This window comes from Elephantulus edwardii, unplaced genomic scaffold (genome assembly GCF_000299155.1).
Source record: "Elephantulus edwardii isolate Elephantulus edwardi_28Jun2011 unplaced genomic scaffold, EleEdw1.0 scaffold00013, whole genome shotgun sequence".
Lineage (NCBI taxonomy): Eukaryota > Metazoa > Chordata > Mammalia > Macroscelidea > Macroscelididae > Elephantulus > Elephantulus edwardii.
This window is the reverse complement of record NW_006399763.1, coordinates 33,032,304-33,049,705: the sequence shown is the minus strand read 5'-3', so window position 1 is coordinate 33,049,705 and position 17,402 is coordinate 33,032,304. Positions and strand designations below refer to the sequence as shown.

The 17,402-nt window shown below is 36.0% G+C and overlaps 1 protein-coding gene across 1 annotated transcript in view; it reads right to left on the bottom strand.

Annotated features, from left to right (window-relative positions):
- The window catches only part of MDN1 (MDN1, midasin homolog (yeast)), a 177,239-nt gene that overhangs the window by 125,060 nt on the left and 34,777 nt on the right, over positions 1–17,402 (bottom strand). The window contains exons 16-27 of the mRNA XM_006881247.1: positions 15,839–16,050; positions 14,956–15,059; positions 12,765–12,909; positions 11,978–12,074; positions 10,208–10,321; positions 7,136–7,283; positions 6,749–6,859; positions 3,690–3,841; positions 2,990–3,168; positions 2,163–2,371; positions 1,888–2,034; positions 883–1,024 (exon numbers count right to left, since the gene is read on the bottom strand). Of these exons, the coding sequence (XP_006881309.1) occupies positions 883–1,024; positions 1,888–2,034; positions 2,163–2,371; positions 2,990–3,168; positions 3,690–3,841; positions 6,749–6,859; positions 7,136–7,283; positions 10,208–10,321; positions 11,978–12,074; positions 12,765–12,909; positions 14,956–15,059; positions 15,839–16,050 (1,760 nt within the window). The remainder of the gene's footprint in view (positions 1–882; positions 1,025–1,887; positions 2,035–2,162; positions 2,372–2,989; positions 3,169–3,689; positions 3,842–6,748; positions 6,860–7,135; positions 7,284–10,207; positions 10,322–11,977; positions 12,075–12,764; positions 12,910–14,955; positions 15,060–15,838; positions 16,051–17,402) is intronic.

Here is a 17,402-nt window from a genome sequence, read left to right as displayed (position 1 = left end):
GTTATATCTCGTATTAGGTGGAGTGAAAGTAGGTAGATAATAAATAGTATATACTGTATGACTCCATTTAGGTGAAGCTTAGGAACAGACAGAAATTATTCAATGGTTATTTACAGAGGAAGTGAGTGACTGGCAAAAGACATGAAGAAATCTGCTAAAGTGCTGATAATATTCTAAATTATGGTATTGACATGGGTGGGTACCTACGTAAAATTCATCGGGCTTACACAGTGTTAGTGCACTTTACTCACATAATGGTGTTTACAACAATAAAAAGCTTTCAAAACTGTGCTCTTCCCTCTGGCTATTCATTACCAATAAAGTAAATAAAATTCAGTTTTATTTCTGCTCCTTATTTATCTACTTTATTCATAATTCAACAGTACCTTTCATATAAGACTGTAAAATGCTTTCTATCACTAAAAGGAACATATAAATTCTTCATATGGATTAAATAAAAATAAGCATCAGTCACAGACAATGTAAGTGCCTTCTCTTGGGAGTTCAGATATTACCTGACATCAGGCTTTCATATCTGCATAAAGCAGAAGCACAGGTAGGTAACCATGATCACCATGCTGTTCAGAGAAAAGGTCCACAAGCTACCACCAATCACCAGCTTGGACTTGAAATGATGGTGAGCTCATATCCTGGCATATACATGTGGCCATCTGATGCTAAATGTGAGAAAACCTGAGCTACCAATTTGTACTAGCAAAGAGGCCTGCCAGGACCATTTACATAGCAGACAGGACTAAAGGGGAAAAGAGCTGTTTGTGAAATACTTGGTAAAATGTGCATATTAACCATAATTTAAGGCAAGATTTGTTTTAACAAAAATGTTTGACATTTGGCATAATTATAGTTTGACAGAAAACATACCATCATTGGCTAAATGCTGTAGCCAGTCATATTCCTTTTCAGTCTGCTCAGCCAATCTGTACCTTTCAGCCCATCGGAACAGATCACGAAGGGTGATGAAGCCATGTTTTCCAGCAAACACAGAAGAACCTCTGCGATAAGACTATTAGATCATCAAAACAAATTAAAAAGGGCATTAGTTGTACTAAATGGCAGGAATGTAAAACAAAGTACATTAAATTCCCAACAAATTAAATTCCCACTGCCATCATTTCCAAGTCACAGGCTCTCCATTAGGTTGCTGACACTATAATCTTAATGAAAGAATATGGTCTTCATTCTCCCAAGGATCAGCTGGTGGATTCAAATCACTGAGCTTTTAGTTAAGCAGCCTGATACAATGTTATATCCTATGCTAGAAAAGTTCCTTTACAAACTTAAGCTCTCATTAAAATTATTTCATTCTGCTAATTACGATTAATTTAAAAATAAGAAATATAAGTGGGAGGGAGATAATCATCTGAAAACAATATTCAAATTCATGTGCTAATAAAGAATATAAATGAGCAGTGGAATTTCAATATCTCAAGTCATACAGAAAAATACAGTAATATAAATATTAATAAAAGTTGTAAGAATATTAGATCATAATGATAAAATACATAAAACTTACTAAAGAAGTCATTCGACCATCTATCTATACTTTCTGATGAACAAACATTTAGGCCCATACAATGGAATAATGGCAGCTTGTCAGCTGACAATGAATATACTCAATTCTACTCACTCAAGGCTAGAATGTCTCATATATGAATATTACAATTATTAGATACATGAATTTCACAAAATTTCAGAAATTTAGATGTTAAACACACAAAACATGAGTATTAAAAGAACACATGAAGGTCCTTACTACTGGAAGGTTGGGAGAAGCTGGACTTTTGTTTCAAATCAAAAAGAGCTGTCATGAAATCAAATCAACACATTCCATTTGAAAGTAAGCTAAGTGATGGGTAGGTGAAATACCTGAAGGTCCAGCATTACTTTAACCAACTTGCTGCAATAGGAGGGTGGTAAACTACACCGCTTATGCAAGATTGTTTCTAACTCAGAACTAGGCAATTCATCAAAATGCAGTTCCACAAACCGGTTCCTGAAGGCTCGAGAAAGCACCTAGGAAAAGAATAAGGTGTTAAAAAATGGACTAAGTTCCAAATGAAGACCTTGTTATTCACCAGAAAAAGAAAACCTTCCAAAAAATGTACAAAACATCTCACTCTTACCAAGGAAGAGCTACATACCTTTCTACCGCCATAAAGCCCAGGAGGATTCTGAGTGGCAAAAAGCATGAAGCGAGGATGTGCTTTAACAACTTCTTGTGTTTCCGTTATGAGTAATTCGCGGTTATCATCCAAGAGTCGGTTTAGTGCCTCTAACACGTCGGTAGGGGCCAAATTTAATTCATCTAAAATAATCCAGTAGCCTTTTCTCATTGCATCAATAAGAACACCTTGAGAAGGGGGCAAGGAACACTGAAAATTAGTGCACATATCACTCAAAAACTTTTAAATTGTTTTAGACACATCAATAAATTCTCAATTCTCATTAAAATGTCAAGGCAAACTATGCTTTGTGGCTAGTCCTGCCTCACAATAAACTGTGAATTTCATATTGAAAATACCCACAATTTACAATGAAAATAGTCCTTTTATTTCTCACTGAAGAGGAATCAAGGCTCAGAAATCCATTTCCCATTTGTTTATTATTACCTCCTGTAATTCAGTTACCTTACATCATGGTTTCTCGCACCTGTTATCTCTAGGTTTTCCCTTGTCCAATGCTCACCCTATTCCTTTGAATCTCTCAGAAATGGTGCGGCAATTTAACAACACTCTTTAAAACTTGGCTCTGAGTGCCATGAACCACTAACAATAGCAGCAATACTCAAAGGAAGCCAAGTTCTTAACCATCACTCATTACTTTGTAATACAGCGACAACCCTCCCTATCCCTCTTCAGCAGTTATGACAGTGGTCCATGTGCTTCAATCAGAAAGTCTAAAGAATATAATTTAGGAAATGGCTTTGCAAGCATGAAAATTCAACCTACAGAACACAACATTAGCTTACCTTCTTTAAATATAAGCTTCCCTGAGGCATCAGATGTGTAGCAACCAATATATTCCTGAATATCTGTGTGTTCATGATTATTAATTCGCACACAATGGTTCCCAGTAGCTGCAGCCAGCCACCGAATCAGGCTTGTCTTACCAACTGATGTCTCTCCCTGAATCAGTACTGGGTAGGTTCTTTAAAAGATGAGTAAATAATCAATTGAGGGACAGAGGGGCAGGAGTAGAGAAAAAAAAGGAAAGAAACTAGAATTAATAAAAGGAAGGATTTTTTGATAATAGAATCATTTTTAAAAATTATATGTACCTACACACTACTAATAGAACATTTCTTAAACCCTGAGAACTTTCCATCTTGGGATAATATTGAAACCAAATACTCCAGCATCTCTCACACTAATTATGGCAAACAGTAAGTTGTACTCATTTATCAAACAAGGGACAAGTGTTCATTAACGCAATACCGCAAAACAACTTTAGATGGATGGGCAAACTGTCTGCATCAGAATTGTTCCTACTGAAAATGCAACTAGAAATACTACATTCCAGAAGAAAAGTCACAAAAATGACTTTAAAAAGAAAATTACTCAGCAAAAGAGCAGAAGAGCAATACTTTGAAAGTTAAGGAAGTTAGACTAGAATGTTATTAATGGGTATGCCAGAAGAAACTCAGATCAGAAAAACAATAGTCCACACACCCGGCAGAGACCACTCGGACTATATCTCTTAGGTTCAGCTTGACGGAAGATGTAAGAATATATGTCTCATCAATTCTAGGTTCTTTGTCTCCCACTGATATCCAGTAACCTTCAACTTGGATAAGTCGGCCTCCTTTTGGTTCTGGAATTGGCTAAAAGACAAAACACAAATATAGCACACAGTGCAAGACAACTATTTTAAATAAAGTTGTTACCAAGAATTCTACTTTGATAGCCTCAGAGGACATTAAGGTCAATTAGTATAATACAGTCTACGAAGACAATGTTCTGAATCAGTCAGTTAAGGACCAACCAGTGGTTTCTGTCTGGACAGAAAAGTGGAAAAAAAATCAGAGACATCAAAACAATTAGCACAGAGCACTCACAGACCTCATGAACATCAACATGACCTTGAGTCCAGAACTACATGAGGCCCAGCTACAACTGCTGACAATTCTAGAAGGAATTGTAATAGAAGACCCTGGATGGAGTATATACGTGTAAAATAAAATTCAAAACAAAAAAAAAGTCAGTCTCACAGGAGACTGGTAGAAACCTGAGACCGCAGTCCTCAGTTACCTTTTTGAGCCTAGGACTGCACTCATGCCTGTGAGATAATGTTCAGTCAAACAATGAATAGATCTATACAGTAACTAACAGAACCAGGAGGGTGCTCAGTGCCCAGAACAATTAACCATACCAGTTCACATGAGCAGTTCTTTCCAAGGAACAAAGCTCACAGAGTAGCATGGCAAAAGACAGAGTGGAAAAAAGAACCACAGAATCAGTGGAAGAGTGCTGTGGATTGTCACCAATGTTACTAAACAACATGTATATAAATATATGAATGAAATACAATCTTTTTGAAAACTTTTATACAAATCAAAATAAAAAGTTAAAAAAGAATGCTATCTTTCCCCAGGATTCATTCAGAATTAAAATTCAAGGGCAAAAGAGTCTCAAAAAAATACATTTTTTAGATGGAAGCAAAATGGCAAAACTTTAAAACTGCATGAGATAGGTGATTTTGGGGGTAAATCAAAATAATTTCTCAAATTGTTTATGATTGTATTCTCTTTCCCACCTATCAAAATTCTCACTCATGGTAAGTATTTTGATCCAAAACATGTATACCATATATAAACCAAAAAGGCTAGTGCTATACATAACTTATTTTAATTATTAATTTTAATGAAAGTTTACAGAGACTTTGGATTTCCATTCATTCATTGTTGCACTTTTCTCCGTGCCCACCCCTACCCCCCATTTGCTCTTCTCTTTGAAAAATTCTCCCATCGTTATACAATCCCTCCCCTCAAGTCCACTCCACTGTGCAGTCTTCGTTCTGGACTACTGGCATGACAAAATACCTCATTACACATCCCTTTTAAATAGTTCTCTCCCTCATCTTTTTCAATTCAGTATACATTATTTATCCGCTCTTTGTCAGTCTCCCCCCAACCCTGATGTCAGTTCTCTTTTATAACACTGGTATTATGCAGTATTTGTCTTTTTGTGACTGAGATATTTCACTCAGCATAATATCCTCCAGGGTCACCCATTTGTATAATATTTCATGAGTTCCCTGTTTTTCATTGCAGCATAGTATTTCATTGTGTGAATATACCAGTGTACACTACATTTTTAATCTCCAAAGGCGACATTAAAAAGAAAATGGACCCGCCAGAGAAACTTCGCTATTCAAAACTGTATTGTGGAAAATGGAGTGTTCTTTCCAATATGGTGAATATCAATGACACAAAATTGCCACTTTAAAAAATACATTAAAAATGTTTAAAATTAGAACCACAGGGGAGCTCTGGTGGCCTAGTGGCAAGGAGCTGCAACTACAATCCCAGAGGCGCATGGTTCGAGTCCACCAGATACTCTGCCAGGGAAGGAGGGACAATCTCCTCCTGTACCAGTCAGATCTGATTTGACGGTACACGCACACAAAAATAATAAAATAAAAAAAAAAAAAATTAGAACCACATAAAAGTATTTCTAAAATATTTTTCTGATTTGAGGGCAAAATTCTAGACACTGTTTCAAAGGCTTCTGTAAGATGTTAGCGGGCAGTAGAAAAGAACAACTTTAAGCTTTTATGGTGATGACAAAGAACACACAATAAATGAGCAAAAACTGTTGCTGGAGTAAAACACAAGTCTTTGGTCCACCTTGTCTATAGTCTATAGTCTGTCAAATACTTCTTCATGCACAAAATGAGTAATTTTGTTAAAAAGATTGAGTCTAAAGAACTTTAAGTTCCAAAGGTTCTCTCTTAAGAGAAAACAATCAATGTATAAACAAACCAAGGGGCAGGCCAGTTTCTCTTGGACTTTTTCAGTACTATGCTATTCTGTACTTTACTCTGTTAGAAAACATTTGTTGTTTATGTTAGGGGGAAATAAAAAAATCAGAAGAAAACCAGGTAAATAAATCATAATGCACTTATAGTGCCACTATCCAAGCCACTGAAAAAGCACAGCACAGAAAGCTCTGGAACAAAATACTCAAGATACAGCTAGGTAAAAAGAAGAGATGCTATTGACCATTTTTATGTTTCCACTTGTTGTTGTTGAGTACCACTGAGTTGGAATCAACCCATATATGACCCTCCAGCAGGTTTTCAGAAGCTGTTAATTGCAAAGGAGGAGACTTCCCATCCTCCTGCAGAGCAGCTGATGAATTCAAACTGCATGCCTTTGGGATTGCAGTATGTATTTATGTACGTATATGTGTATATGTATGTATGTATATAGTAGAATTTACCTGAATAAAGCCAGAGGCATGTATACCTATCAAAATTTGAATGAAAGAAAATAAAATGCATAATTTAAACCATAAGTACTATTTATGAAGTTTCTATCTCTGAAGAGCAGGAGTATGGGAAACTTAAATTCTATGTAATGATACATTTTGGTAATGTTAAAATTTTTGCAATAGATTACATTTATAATTTTAAAAAGTTTTCTTAATACCAAATTGCTGAAAATTTGATAAATCTAGCTTTTAAGATTTATGCTAAATGAGCAGTCAGAAATAAAAATATAACATACCTGCTTCAGTAGACTTTTAACATTGCCAGAGATGATGTGTTGACAAATGAGCTTCTGAACTACTGGGTGTGATGCCCTGTTAAGCTGTGTTAAGAAACCCAAACAAAAGCCCTAGAAAAAAACACAAGTATGCATAACATTAATTACTTTTCTGCAGTAATGGACAAATTTATTTCAAGAAAAAAATTAGACCTGTAGTCTAATACAGTTTCCCAGAACTTTTAAATGTGATAAGGATGAAAAAAATTCAGGGTTGTTCTGATATGGAGTATACTGAGGTAATACTGGAAGCAACGATAAACCTGGCTGCATGCCTACAGCTCCTTCCTATGGTAATAAGCCTAACCATCAAGCCCCTCTCCAAAGGTAGGTTTTGTACATAAATACCTCATAAAGTGAACGCTGGATGCTGCTACACGGATTAGAGGCTGCAAATCGCAGGGCCCTGCAGAGAGTCCGAAGGCTATAATGAGGTCTGTGGCCAGTCCCATCCACCAATTTGGTCCCAGATTCCTTCCGAACAATTGTGTAGAAGCTGAAAAGAAAATACAATTCAAATGACATTATTAACCAGTCATTATTTTGTTGCTGTTCCTTGCTCTAGAAAAGATCCAAAGACCATTTTAATAATCTTTTGCAGTTGAGCTTATATACATCTCCTTTAAGCATTCATCAAAACTTATCAAGGCATCTTTTTTTTTCATACTCTATATACAATTTTTTAATTCTCATAAAGCCTTATAATCATATAATTTACAAATCTGTGCCAATAATACAGCTCCTCTACCATAATCATTTTTATGAGGTGGTATAAGCACCATTCTTCTTAATGCCAGCAAAGATCATCTTTGTTTCAGGGATGTATTTCTTGGGATTCTCCAGATACTCCATCAGTGTATCTTCTCCCCAGGTGATACCTTTGTTCTTATTGGCATCTGTATAAGAGAATCCAGGGGCTTGACCAGTCTTCTGCCCAAATAAACCATGCAGGTTCGGCCCAGTCTTGTGCCTGCCCCCTTTCTCCATGGTGTAGCACTGGGCACACTTCTGCACAAAAATTTTCTTGCCCTTCTCAACACCACACATTTTGAAGTCACTCTATAGTCCTGCACAACCCCAAGATAAACGCTCAGGCACCGGACGTCCCGCTCTCTAAGTCCAAGGACACGCTGGCCTGCACCTATCAAGGCATCTTTTTAAATCTGCTGTCAACTATTCAAAAAGCTCTCTTGGACAACTGTTAAAGCACTTGGCTGGTTACAAAGAAGTTAACATTTTAAACTCACCAGACATTGCTCAGAAGAATCAGCTTTATAGATTACAGCCTTGGGACACCTACAGGGCAATGCTACTACAGTGTTGCCAAGAGTCAGAATCAACTCAATGGCAGTGGACTCAGTCACAAACTCAGAGGGTGATCTTTCCAAATTATGAAATTAAGATCTATCAACTTCCCTTGGAAAATAGAAATGCAAGGTACAATTTTTCAGGCAAAAAAGTCAGAGAATTCGGTCTACTACAGAAAATATAGTAAGTCATTTGGGGGCCTATAAAGAAAATGAATGACATGGAATCCAAATCCAAAGTCAGTTCCAACTTAAGAGACAAATAAAGCTCCTATGCAACCTATAATGGTAACAGACAGAGACAGAATAAACCATGACATTTTAAAAGGCTATAAATATATGGCTATAATCAGAGTATGAAGATCTGGCCATTTCTATTACCACTGTGACATTTGATAAATACATAGAACTGTAAATTGAAAATTTCAGAATGAAACACAAAGAGTCTCAAATTTTAAAAACCTGTCCTCAAATACATAAGGTCAATTCTAACCAAAATGCAATTTCACAATTAATAGTCAACCTAAGTGGAATTTGGGGTGCATCTTTGCAATCTAGCAACATATTACCAATGAGCATTCGGAAAGAATCTACTTTTCAATAGAGGATTTTCATGCACTCCTTCATCTCAAGCCAGACTGCTCTATCCCCAGCTTCTTGAATTTTAACACTACATATTTTTCCTTTCATCCAAATATTCTTGTGTAAACAAGAAGTGTTTCAATTTTAGGGTGTGACTGTGTTAAATTATTCTGTTGTTTTTTTTCCCTAACACTGAGTTAATTTTAACTCACAGCAACCCTCTATGATAGAGTAGAATTGCCTCACAGGGTTTCTCTGTGATTTTTACTAAATTAATTTTTTTTTTCTCACAAAGGCAATGGTGAGTCTGAACCATTAATAGTTTGACAGCTCAAAGCTTAGCCAATGTGCCACCCAGGTTTCGTTATAAAACACTTTAAACAAATGCCTCCTTACTAACCCTTGAATAATCAATCTGAAATAAAATGTTTAGACTTCATTCTTTAACTTGCCTTACTTTAAAAATTATTACCTTTCTTCACTTATCACAACAGAAAATTATATTACATATCTTTTTTTAACTGGTTTCCATTCAATCATTCAAATACTTTGTTTTCTAGCATTAATTATAATTGCTTTATTACATATCTTTTCGAATGCTATATTACCTATCTTTAATCCATTATCTTCACTTCTAAAGAATCAGAATTTTGTTTTCCTTATTGACAGTTGTATTTCTAGCTCCTGACCATGCAAAAATAATTTTTTATTAAAAAATAAATTAACAAACCACAGAAATAACCAGTAAAGTGCTAGTATGACTCTATTTCAGCCTTTTAGCCTACTCTATTACTTCCTTCCAGAGGACATAAAGTTAAAGTGATTTGGTCAAGATGACATCATTAATTTCTGGAAAGCTCAATATTAGAATTCAGACTATCCAATAATAATAAAAAAAGGATTATACTCTTTGCATATGGCATACAAAAAAACAAGCCACATGAATACTCTACACATCTACAAGATGTTCTTGTTGTTAGGGGCCACTGAGTCGAGTACAACGCATAGCAACCCTATGAACAACAGATCTGAACCCTGTCCTATCCTGTGCCATCCTCATCATCCTAATATACTTGAGCCCACTGCTGCAGTCACTGTGTGACTTGAGGGTCCTCTCTTTTGTTGACCATCCAATTTTCCAAACACAATCTGTCTCCTCAAATAAGCATAAAAAAATCTTCAAATATGACCAGATTATATTAACCTTTTCCCTCCCTATATTTCATTCAGTTAGTATACAAATTATAGCTAGGAAAGTAAAACTTCATCAAAATAGATCCAAATACAAGTCATTTTATTGTCTCTAGAAATTAAAATTCTTAGCTATGAATACAGAATTAGGAAGACATTATCTAATTGTTTCCACAGGTAGTAGCAATTCATAGTTTCTTATTATATTTCCTTAGGAAAATATAAAAAAGTTGTCATCCATCTTCTCTAGTTAAAAAAAAATTAATATATATGTAAATATTCATGATACATATTTTTTTATGTTTGAGGAAAAGTTTACAGATACTCCAAAAGAACCTACTTTATGATTCCTTGCACTGTGCTCTTGCTTACACTCAATCCTTTCAGATAGTCAGCGATAAGAATTTGTAAGTCTTCTTTACTTTCCAATTCTTCTACGTACAGTTCGGTGAACCTGTAAGGTAATTAATGCATAATAACAACGTTTTTTAGGTAATGTTGTTGTTCTGACAAAAGAAAAACAGCAAATAGCAGTTGACATGTAAGCTCATTTTAACCACATGCAACAAAAACACAAAAGCCTTTCAACTTGTACAGACTACACAAAATAAAAGGTATTGCAGATGTCACCAAAAATACTACCTTTATTAATATTTATATACCATTAAGTTTCAGAAATACTATTCTTATAGTGTAACTGTTATAAAATTGTGTATTCAGCCTCTTCTAAGAAGGTGTATAAGTGTAATAAGAATGTATATAAGTAATCACTTTCTTCATAATCAATAATAAAATGTTTAAAGGAAGAGAAAATACAAACTTTCCTGTAGTGTCTAAAATTCAAATCAAATAAACTTTTTTTAAGATGAAGGGCTGAGCTCTGTTAGACTGGCAGCACCAATTTAGAGCTGAATCTCATATTTATTGTAAAGCTACAATTATTAAGATAGCACAAAGAGAGGAATATGCTGAAGTGCACATACACATTCTTCATGGTGCTTAAGTGTATGTACACATCTTTCAGGGTACAGAGAAATGGAAAATATATTGGCTGGAGCAAGTTATTTTAAACTACCTGAGACTCTGTGTTCTCTCTCACTATATTTTGACTTGCAAATGCAATGGTTAAATAAGTCTGATAAAAGATTATTGACTTTAAGTGTTCCAGGGGGTATACCTGGAACTATTCCGTAGCTTTCAGAATTTTTCTCAGGAAGCTTAACCCTTTAGGAGTAAAACAGCTTATCAGAGATGTAGAGCAATTCCTGAAACAAAGTCAGAACCATGTGCAGCCCTGATATTCCTAAGGGTCCCTCACATGAAGAGCCTCAGGGTTCCTGCACCATTTCCTTGTACAGCATACTCCTCAACATGGCCATTAACCCTTCAGGGATCCTTCAAGGAAAGCTTTCAATTTCTCTCCACAGAGAGTAATGATGACCATTGGTTTGAATATACACTCTTAATTATGATGAGGAGTTACTGGCAAATCCAGTAAACTTTTGACAATATTTTAAAACTTCAAATGAAGGAAAAAATTTCCAAAACCAGAATTAAACAGTTAGGAGCTATGGTCATTTATCTGTACCCAAATATTACATAAAAAATCAAGTACTAAGTACCATGTTATTATGTCAACGTTTAGTGACATAAACAGAAATCTTAAAAGGCTTTTTACACATTATCAGCGTGATTCAAAGAAGAGTATGCTTCCAGAAACTCTGTATGAACAGTGCTCAGGCCTTTCGTTCATAGGGTCTCTATGAGTCGTCTACGAATCGAAGGCACCTAACAACAACAACATGCTTCTAAAATGTACTTCCAATGTTGTATAAAAATTTTCCAAAAGCTACAAGGCAGAATGAGAAGGAAGAAAGAATCTTTTACCTTCAACCATACCCATGAGTCATTAAGTATCATATTAAGGAAAATTTCCAGAGTTTCCTTTACTATTACATACAGAAAGTAAGAGAAATAGAACAAATCACTGTAACAAATCACAGCCTTCTTGTAGAGCCAAGAATGTTAAGGCACTGTGTACAATGTTATGAAGCTTATATTTCTAATCAACAAATAAAAGGACTTCCAATATCAAGCCACATCCCCTCACCTGTTTCTTATTCCCGGTGGAAGATTTCTTTTGCCCACATCTGTTGCTGGATTCATGCAGGCAAACAGGCGGAAGTCAGGATGACGAACCAATGGCTCTGTAAAGGGAAAAATCACACATTTTCAAGAGCTCATAAAAATCAAGTGACCAGACACAGGTTCCCCAGAGAATTTTTACTCCACAGAACCCCAGGCTTATAAACCACTGCTGTAGGCAGGTACTGGCTACGCAAATCAACCTTGCTTTCTCTGACACTGTCCACTCCTACATAAATAGCCAAATTATATGCTGTCATTCTTCCATCTTTTATGTTTACCAGTTCACCACTGTTTATTTCTTTTATCATCTATTCACTTGTGAATATTCTGTCACTGAATGCACATGCAGTTCCAACCACCTGTACACCTTATGACAAATTAAATCTTATTCATCCCAGCATTCCTAATATTACTTAATAATAATATAAAACATTTTGCAGAACAGTAACAACTTTAGTGTGTTCTTAACCAACAAATCACATTGGAAATTCACATAATTCACCTACCTAACCAATAGAATTCTGTTCTCCACTAGGACTTCAAAATGGTTCCATTTTGATTCTAGCTCTTTCTCAGAATTTCCATTTCTATCCCAGATATACTGAATCAGAATCGACAGTTTATACAAATAATCACTTGGAGATCCTGTTAAACTACAGATTCACTTTTACTGTATCTAAGGTGGCAAGATTCTAAATGAGCCCAAAGGCTTAACACTAAGTCAAATACTCAAGAGTCTGTGGTGCTACCTGTGTCTCCTCGATCCAGCAATACCAACGAGCTGGAAGATCCTTCAAGTAAACCACTCAGGCATTCCAATGTTTCTGGAGCAGCCAGATTAATCTCATCCAACAAGATCCACTCTCCTTTCTTTACAGCCTGAACTAATGTGCCCTAGAAAAAGAAACAGTAAAATGTTAAGAAATAATTTTAAATAAAGGCACATTCAAGAGAAATATACAACCAAGGTTAAAAACAGAGGCAGAGGCAAACCTTTGCCACTTGACAAGCCCAGTCCTTAACCTTAACTGCCAAATGGCTATCCTCAGGTCCACAGAGTTTGGATCCGATTTTTTTAAATGTCCAGAAGGGCCAAGGGGTCAGCTTTCAGCCCAAGATAAAATAAACTAGATTTTCTCATTACAAAGATGGTTAGATAAAAGCAAAAATACAATGTATTCAGCTGTGGGCTAATAGGCAATTATAGGTATCTAAATATGGCTTAAGGTTGTAAGTGTACCAATATCAGAAAGTTGTTTAAATCAGCCTGTGACAATCCCTGAAAACCTAAATTCCTATTTCCACAGATCTAGCCCAAAGAGAGGGAACTCTGGGGTGAGTTGGCCTGCTAACCCAAAGGTCATGCCTCTCTGGTGGTTCAAATACTCCAGCAACTTCCTTCAAGGGAGAAAGATGAATCAACACCTCCCGTGTCCTTTAGAATCTCAGAAAGCCATTGGAAGGTCTGCTACAAATCACGTTCAACTTGACAGAAAAGTTTGACCCCAAAGAGATTTTCTCTCTTCAACCAGTCTTTAAAGCAATAAAAAAACTTTTACAACCTAATCATGTATTATACATATGATGATATAGACCGGTCCTTGGAGAAGGACATTATGCGTGGGAGGGTAGAGGGACAGTGCAGGAGGGGAAGGCCCTCTATGAGGTAGATTGATTCGGTGACTGGGGTTATCGGGATGGGAGTGTCAGAGACAGTGCGATTGGCACAAGACAAAGCAGAGTTTAGGGCTGTTGTATACACAGGGTCGCTATGAGTTAAAAGCGACTCGACGGCACATAACAACAACAATCATATATCAAAAATGGTTTGTTTACTATTAAATTGAGCCTCTTTGTACTTTTGTACCGTAACAAAAGGGAAAATTCTCATTTCAGATTCTTTGATTTCAAATTCTCAAATACTCTAAACCTTCTGAAGCCATGGAATGTGAATGAATATAGAAAACTATTTCATTCAGAAATGATCTGTAAAGCTTAAGCCAAAAATATACCCTGAAGTCTTTATAGTTTAGGATTACTAGTAAAAAAAAAAAGTATGCCTTGAGCATCATGCTCTTTCATGAACTATATGAGTTCAAGTCAAAAATAGCAACTCAAAAGATTAGGTAAGAACATAAACAGCAGTGAATTTGTAAATGGAAAAGGAACAACTAAGAAAAAGAAAATAGTTGCACATCTTGAAGAATGCAAACAATGTTCCTGAAAAGTACATGTAGAAACTGGTGAAGCAAAGTATAGCTACTGTATATAAACTCAATAACAAAATTATTTTTTAAATGATTCATGCCAGTAAATAGTTCTTTTCTACTTTTACTTCAAATATATGCACACGCATATACACCTATTCACACACAGAAGGCTATGAAAAAATACAAGGTTCACTATTCTTAATTATAGCTTTTAAAAAACAAAAAATGGTGCTCATACATTATGCTGAGTGAAATAATTCAGTCTCACAAGGATAAATACTGTATAAGACCCTTATTGTAAAAACAGAAGGAAAACTAGTAAAACACATGGAGGTTCAACTAGGGAGGGGGTGGGAGCAAAAAAGATGAGAAGGGGTAGGGGGAAATCACAGGGTCATACAATAAAGGAAATGGGAAAGATCTGATGGAGACCTGAAAAGACAGGGTAATAAGGAGGGTTAAAATGATGATTAATTTTATAGAACACAATGTATAGGAACAATTTTATGAAATATAACGTGAGTGAATGAAGATGTAGGGGGAAAATAATCTGTTTAAGGAAAAAAAAAGGGTGCTCATGAAGGCTTTATAAGTTCCATAGAGTATTTTTTAAAATTTTCCAAAAACAAACAGAAAGCACTCCACATGAAAAGATCCCAAAACAGCTGCCTTCATAAAACATGCATTTAAATCAACATTCTTTTAAAACTAAATATATGACACAAAATACCTCTACAAAGGCAAACAAAAGGGCATTTTCAGTCATTTTCATCTGTTGTTGGGCATGGTTGAGTCTAAGACCAAATACTTCCCACTTCTCCTTCAGGAGTAATTCTAGAAAAGAATAATTTCAAGACTTTAGCACACACTTGAGAAGTAAAACATCCAATCATTTAACAATAATCAGTTGTTGAGCTATGACTCCATGGTAATTGTGTGTCTAAAAGCAGCGCTGTTGCTCCATAGGGTTTTTCAATGTCTGAATTTTCAATATTAGGTTGTCAGAACTTTCTTCCAAAGTGTCTCTGACGAACTCGAACTTCTAAGCTTTTAGTTAGCACATGAGATTATTAGCCCTATGTACCACCTTTACAACTTCATTACAACTTTTAAACACACATTAACAAGAAATTCACACCAAAGGCAAGCCTCTTAGAATAAGTGTGAAAGCAGTAAGTCTAAGTACTTGTATACTTCTACAATGCTAACTCTGTGCTGGGATCATACTAATTAACTCATGTATCCTTCTTACCAACCATGTGAAGTAGTTACTTTTATTTTCTATTACTGATGAGGAAGCACAGAGAATTTAGGCAAGTTGCCAACAGCCTTTGGCTGTGGAATACAGCTCTCAGGAAAGCAGCTCTTTGGTTGAGAAAATGGGATTTATTTATGTGGCACCTGTATATCAATATTTCCATAGACTGATCACTACATATCACCTGCACATCAGCATTACTAGATATTTCTCCAGAGAGCCGCAACAGGGCAACATGAATCATCTCTATCTCAAGGCTTATGAAGCTCTGAGTGGTAATGTTTTTTATTCTTCTCCTAGTCTTGCTATGCTCCACCTCTTATTCTCCTGCCAGCAGCCCATGTCACATCCTTACCAGTTTCATTCTTTTTTCCATTCTTGTTGACAGCAGACTTGTGAACATGTTGCATTAGTCTCAGGAGATCATGCCACCGCTTTTGCCTGTAACAAGTCTGTATGTGTCCCAGAAATGTAAAGTTCTGCTTCTTGGAAAATGTCTGGGCAAAAAGTTCCTCAAATCCTTCCCGTAAAGGCAGCCAGATAAGTTTATGGTCTACTGGTTTGTAACTGAAATATATGGCAAATATGAGTTACAAAGTATTAAAGCTATTAGAAATTAGAGAGCATGGCTAAAAAAAATAGGATTATAGAACTTCATTTAATCAAAATCAGAAATACTACTCCAAAATTTTCTCAATCTCTGTTAAAGTTTTAACCATTTCCCTCTCCCAAGAGATTAAAGGACTTATAATATAGGCAAAAACTATTATTAGAAAACAGTTATGAAAAAATTTCAAATTCCTATTCAGTCACTTAAAAATACATCATTTACTAATGTTTCCTGGAAGTAGGAACAGCATCCACTTCCAAAATGGCTTGCCTCTGGAAACTCTATGTACGGACACTGCTCAGGCCTTTTGTTCATAGGATCTCTATGAGTCGTCTACGACTTGATGGCACCTAACAACAACAACAACTAATGTTTAAATAAACATTATATGTGAGACTTAACAACAAATCATATTTTATCTAAATTGACCAAAAAGGTTTCAGAACATTTTAGAAGAATACACTATAAGCTGGTCTATTTCACTAATTTGAATTCTGCCAATGCCTTATCAGTCATTCTTTTTCTACCTATTTAGTGTCTCTCTTTTTTTTTAATGTGTGTACCATCAAATCAGTCCTGACTGGTACAGGAGGAGAATGGTCCTCCTTTTCCAGCAGAGCATCTGGTGGATTTGAACCGTGCACCTCTGGGATTACAGTGTAGCTTCTTGCCACTAGGCCATCAGAACTCGCCTATTTAGTTTTTTCTCTCTTATTCCCTAGCAGGACATTTCTCAAGATATAAGATGAAATAAGTAATTTCATTTTCTTTGAGAAGTTAAAGTTTGTTATGTGCCGTTGAGTCGCTTGAGACTCATAGCGACCCTATGTACAACAGCTCTAAACCCTGCTCTATCCTCTGCCAATCGCACTGCCTCTGACACAACCATCCCAATTACCCATCACTGAATCAATCCACCTCATAGAGGGTCTTCCCCTTCTGCGCCATCCCTCCACCCTCCCAAGTATGATGTCTCTCTCCAAGGATCTCTCCCTCTTTACAACATGTCCAAAGTATGTCAGACAAAGCCTCATAATCCTTGCCTCCAAGGAGCAACTTGGTTTAACCCTCTCCAGGCTGAATCTGTTTGTGTTCTTGGCAATCCATGGTGCATTCAATACTCTTCTTCAGCACCACAGGTCAAAGGCATCAATTTTCCTTCTATCCTCCCTAGTCATTGTTCAACTCGTTCAGCACTTCTTAAGCTCAAGGAGCTGAAGAACAAATTTAAACCTCGAGTTGCTAAAATCAAGGATGCTTTAGGCAGAATTATAAATGATTCAGGAAGTATTAAAAGAAGATGGAAAGA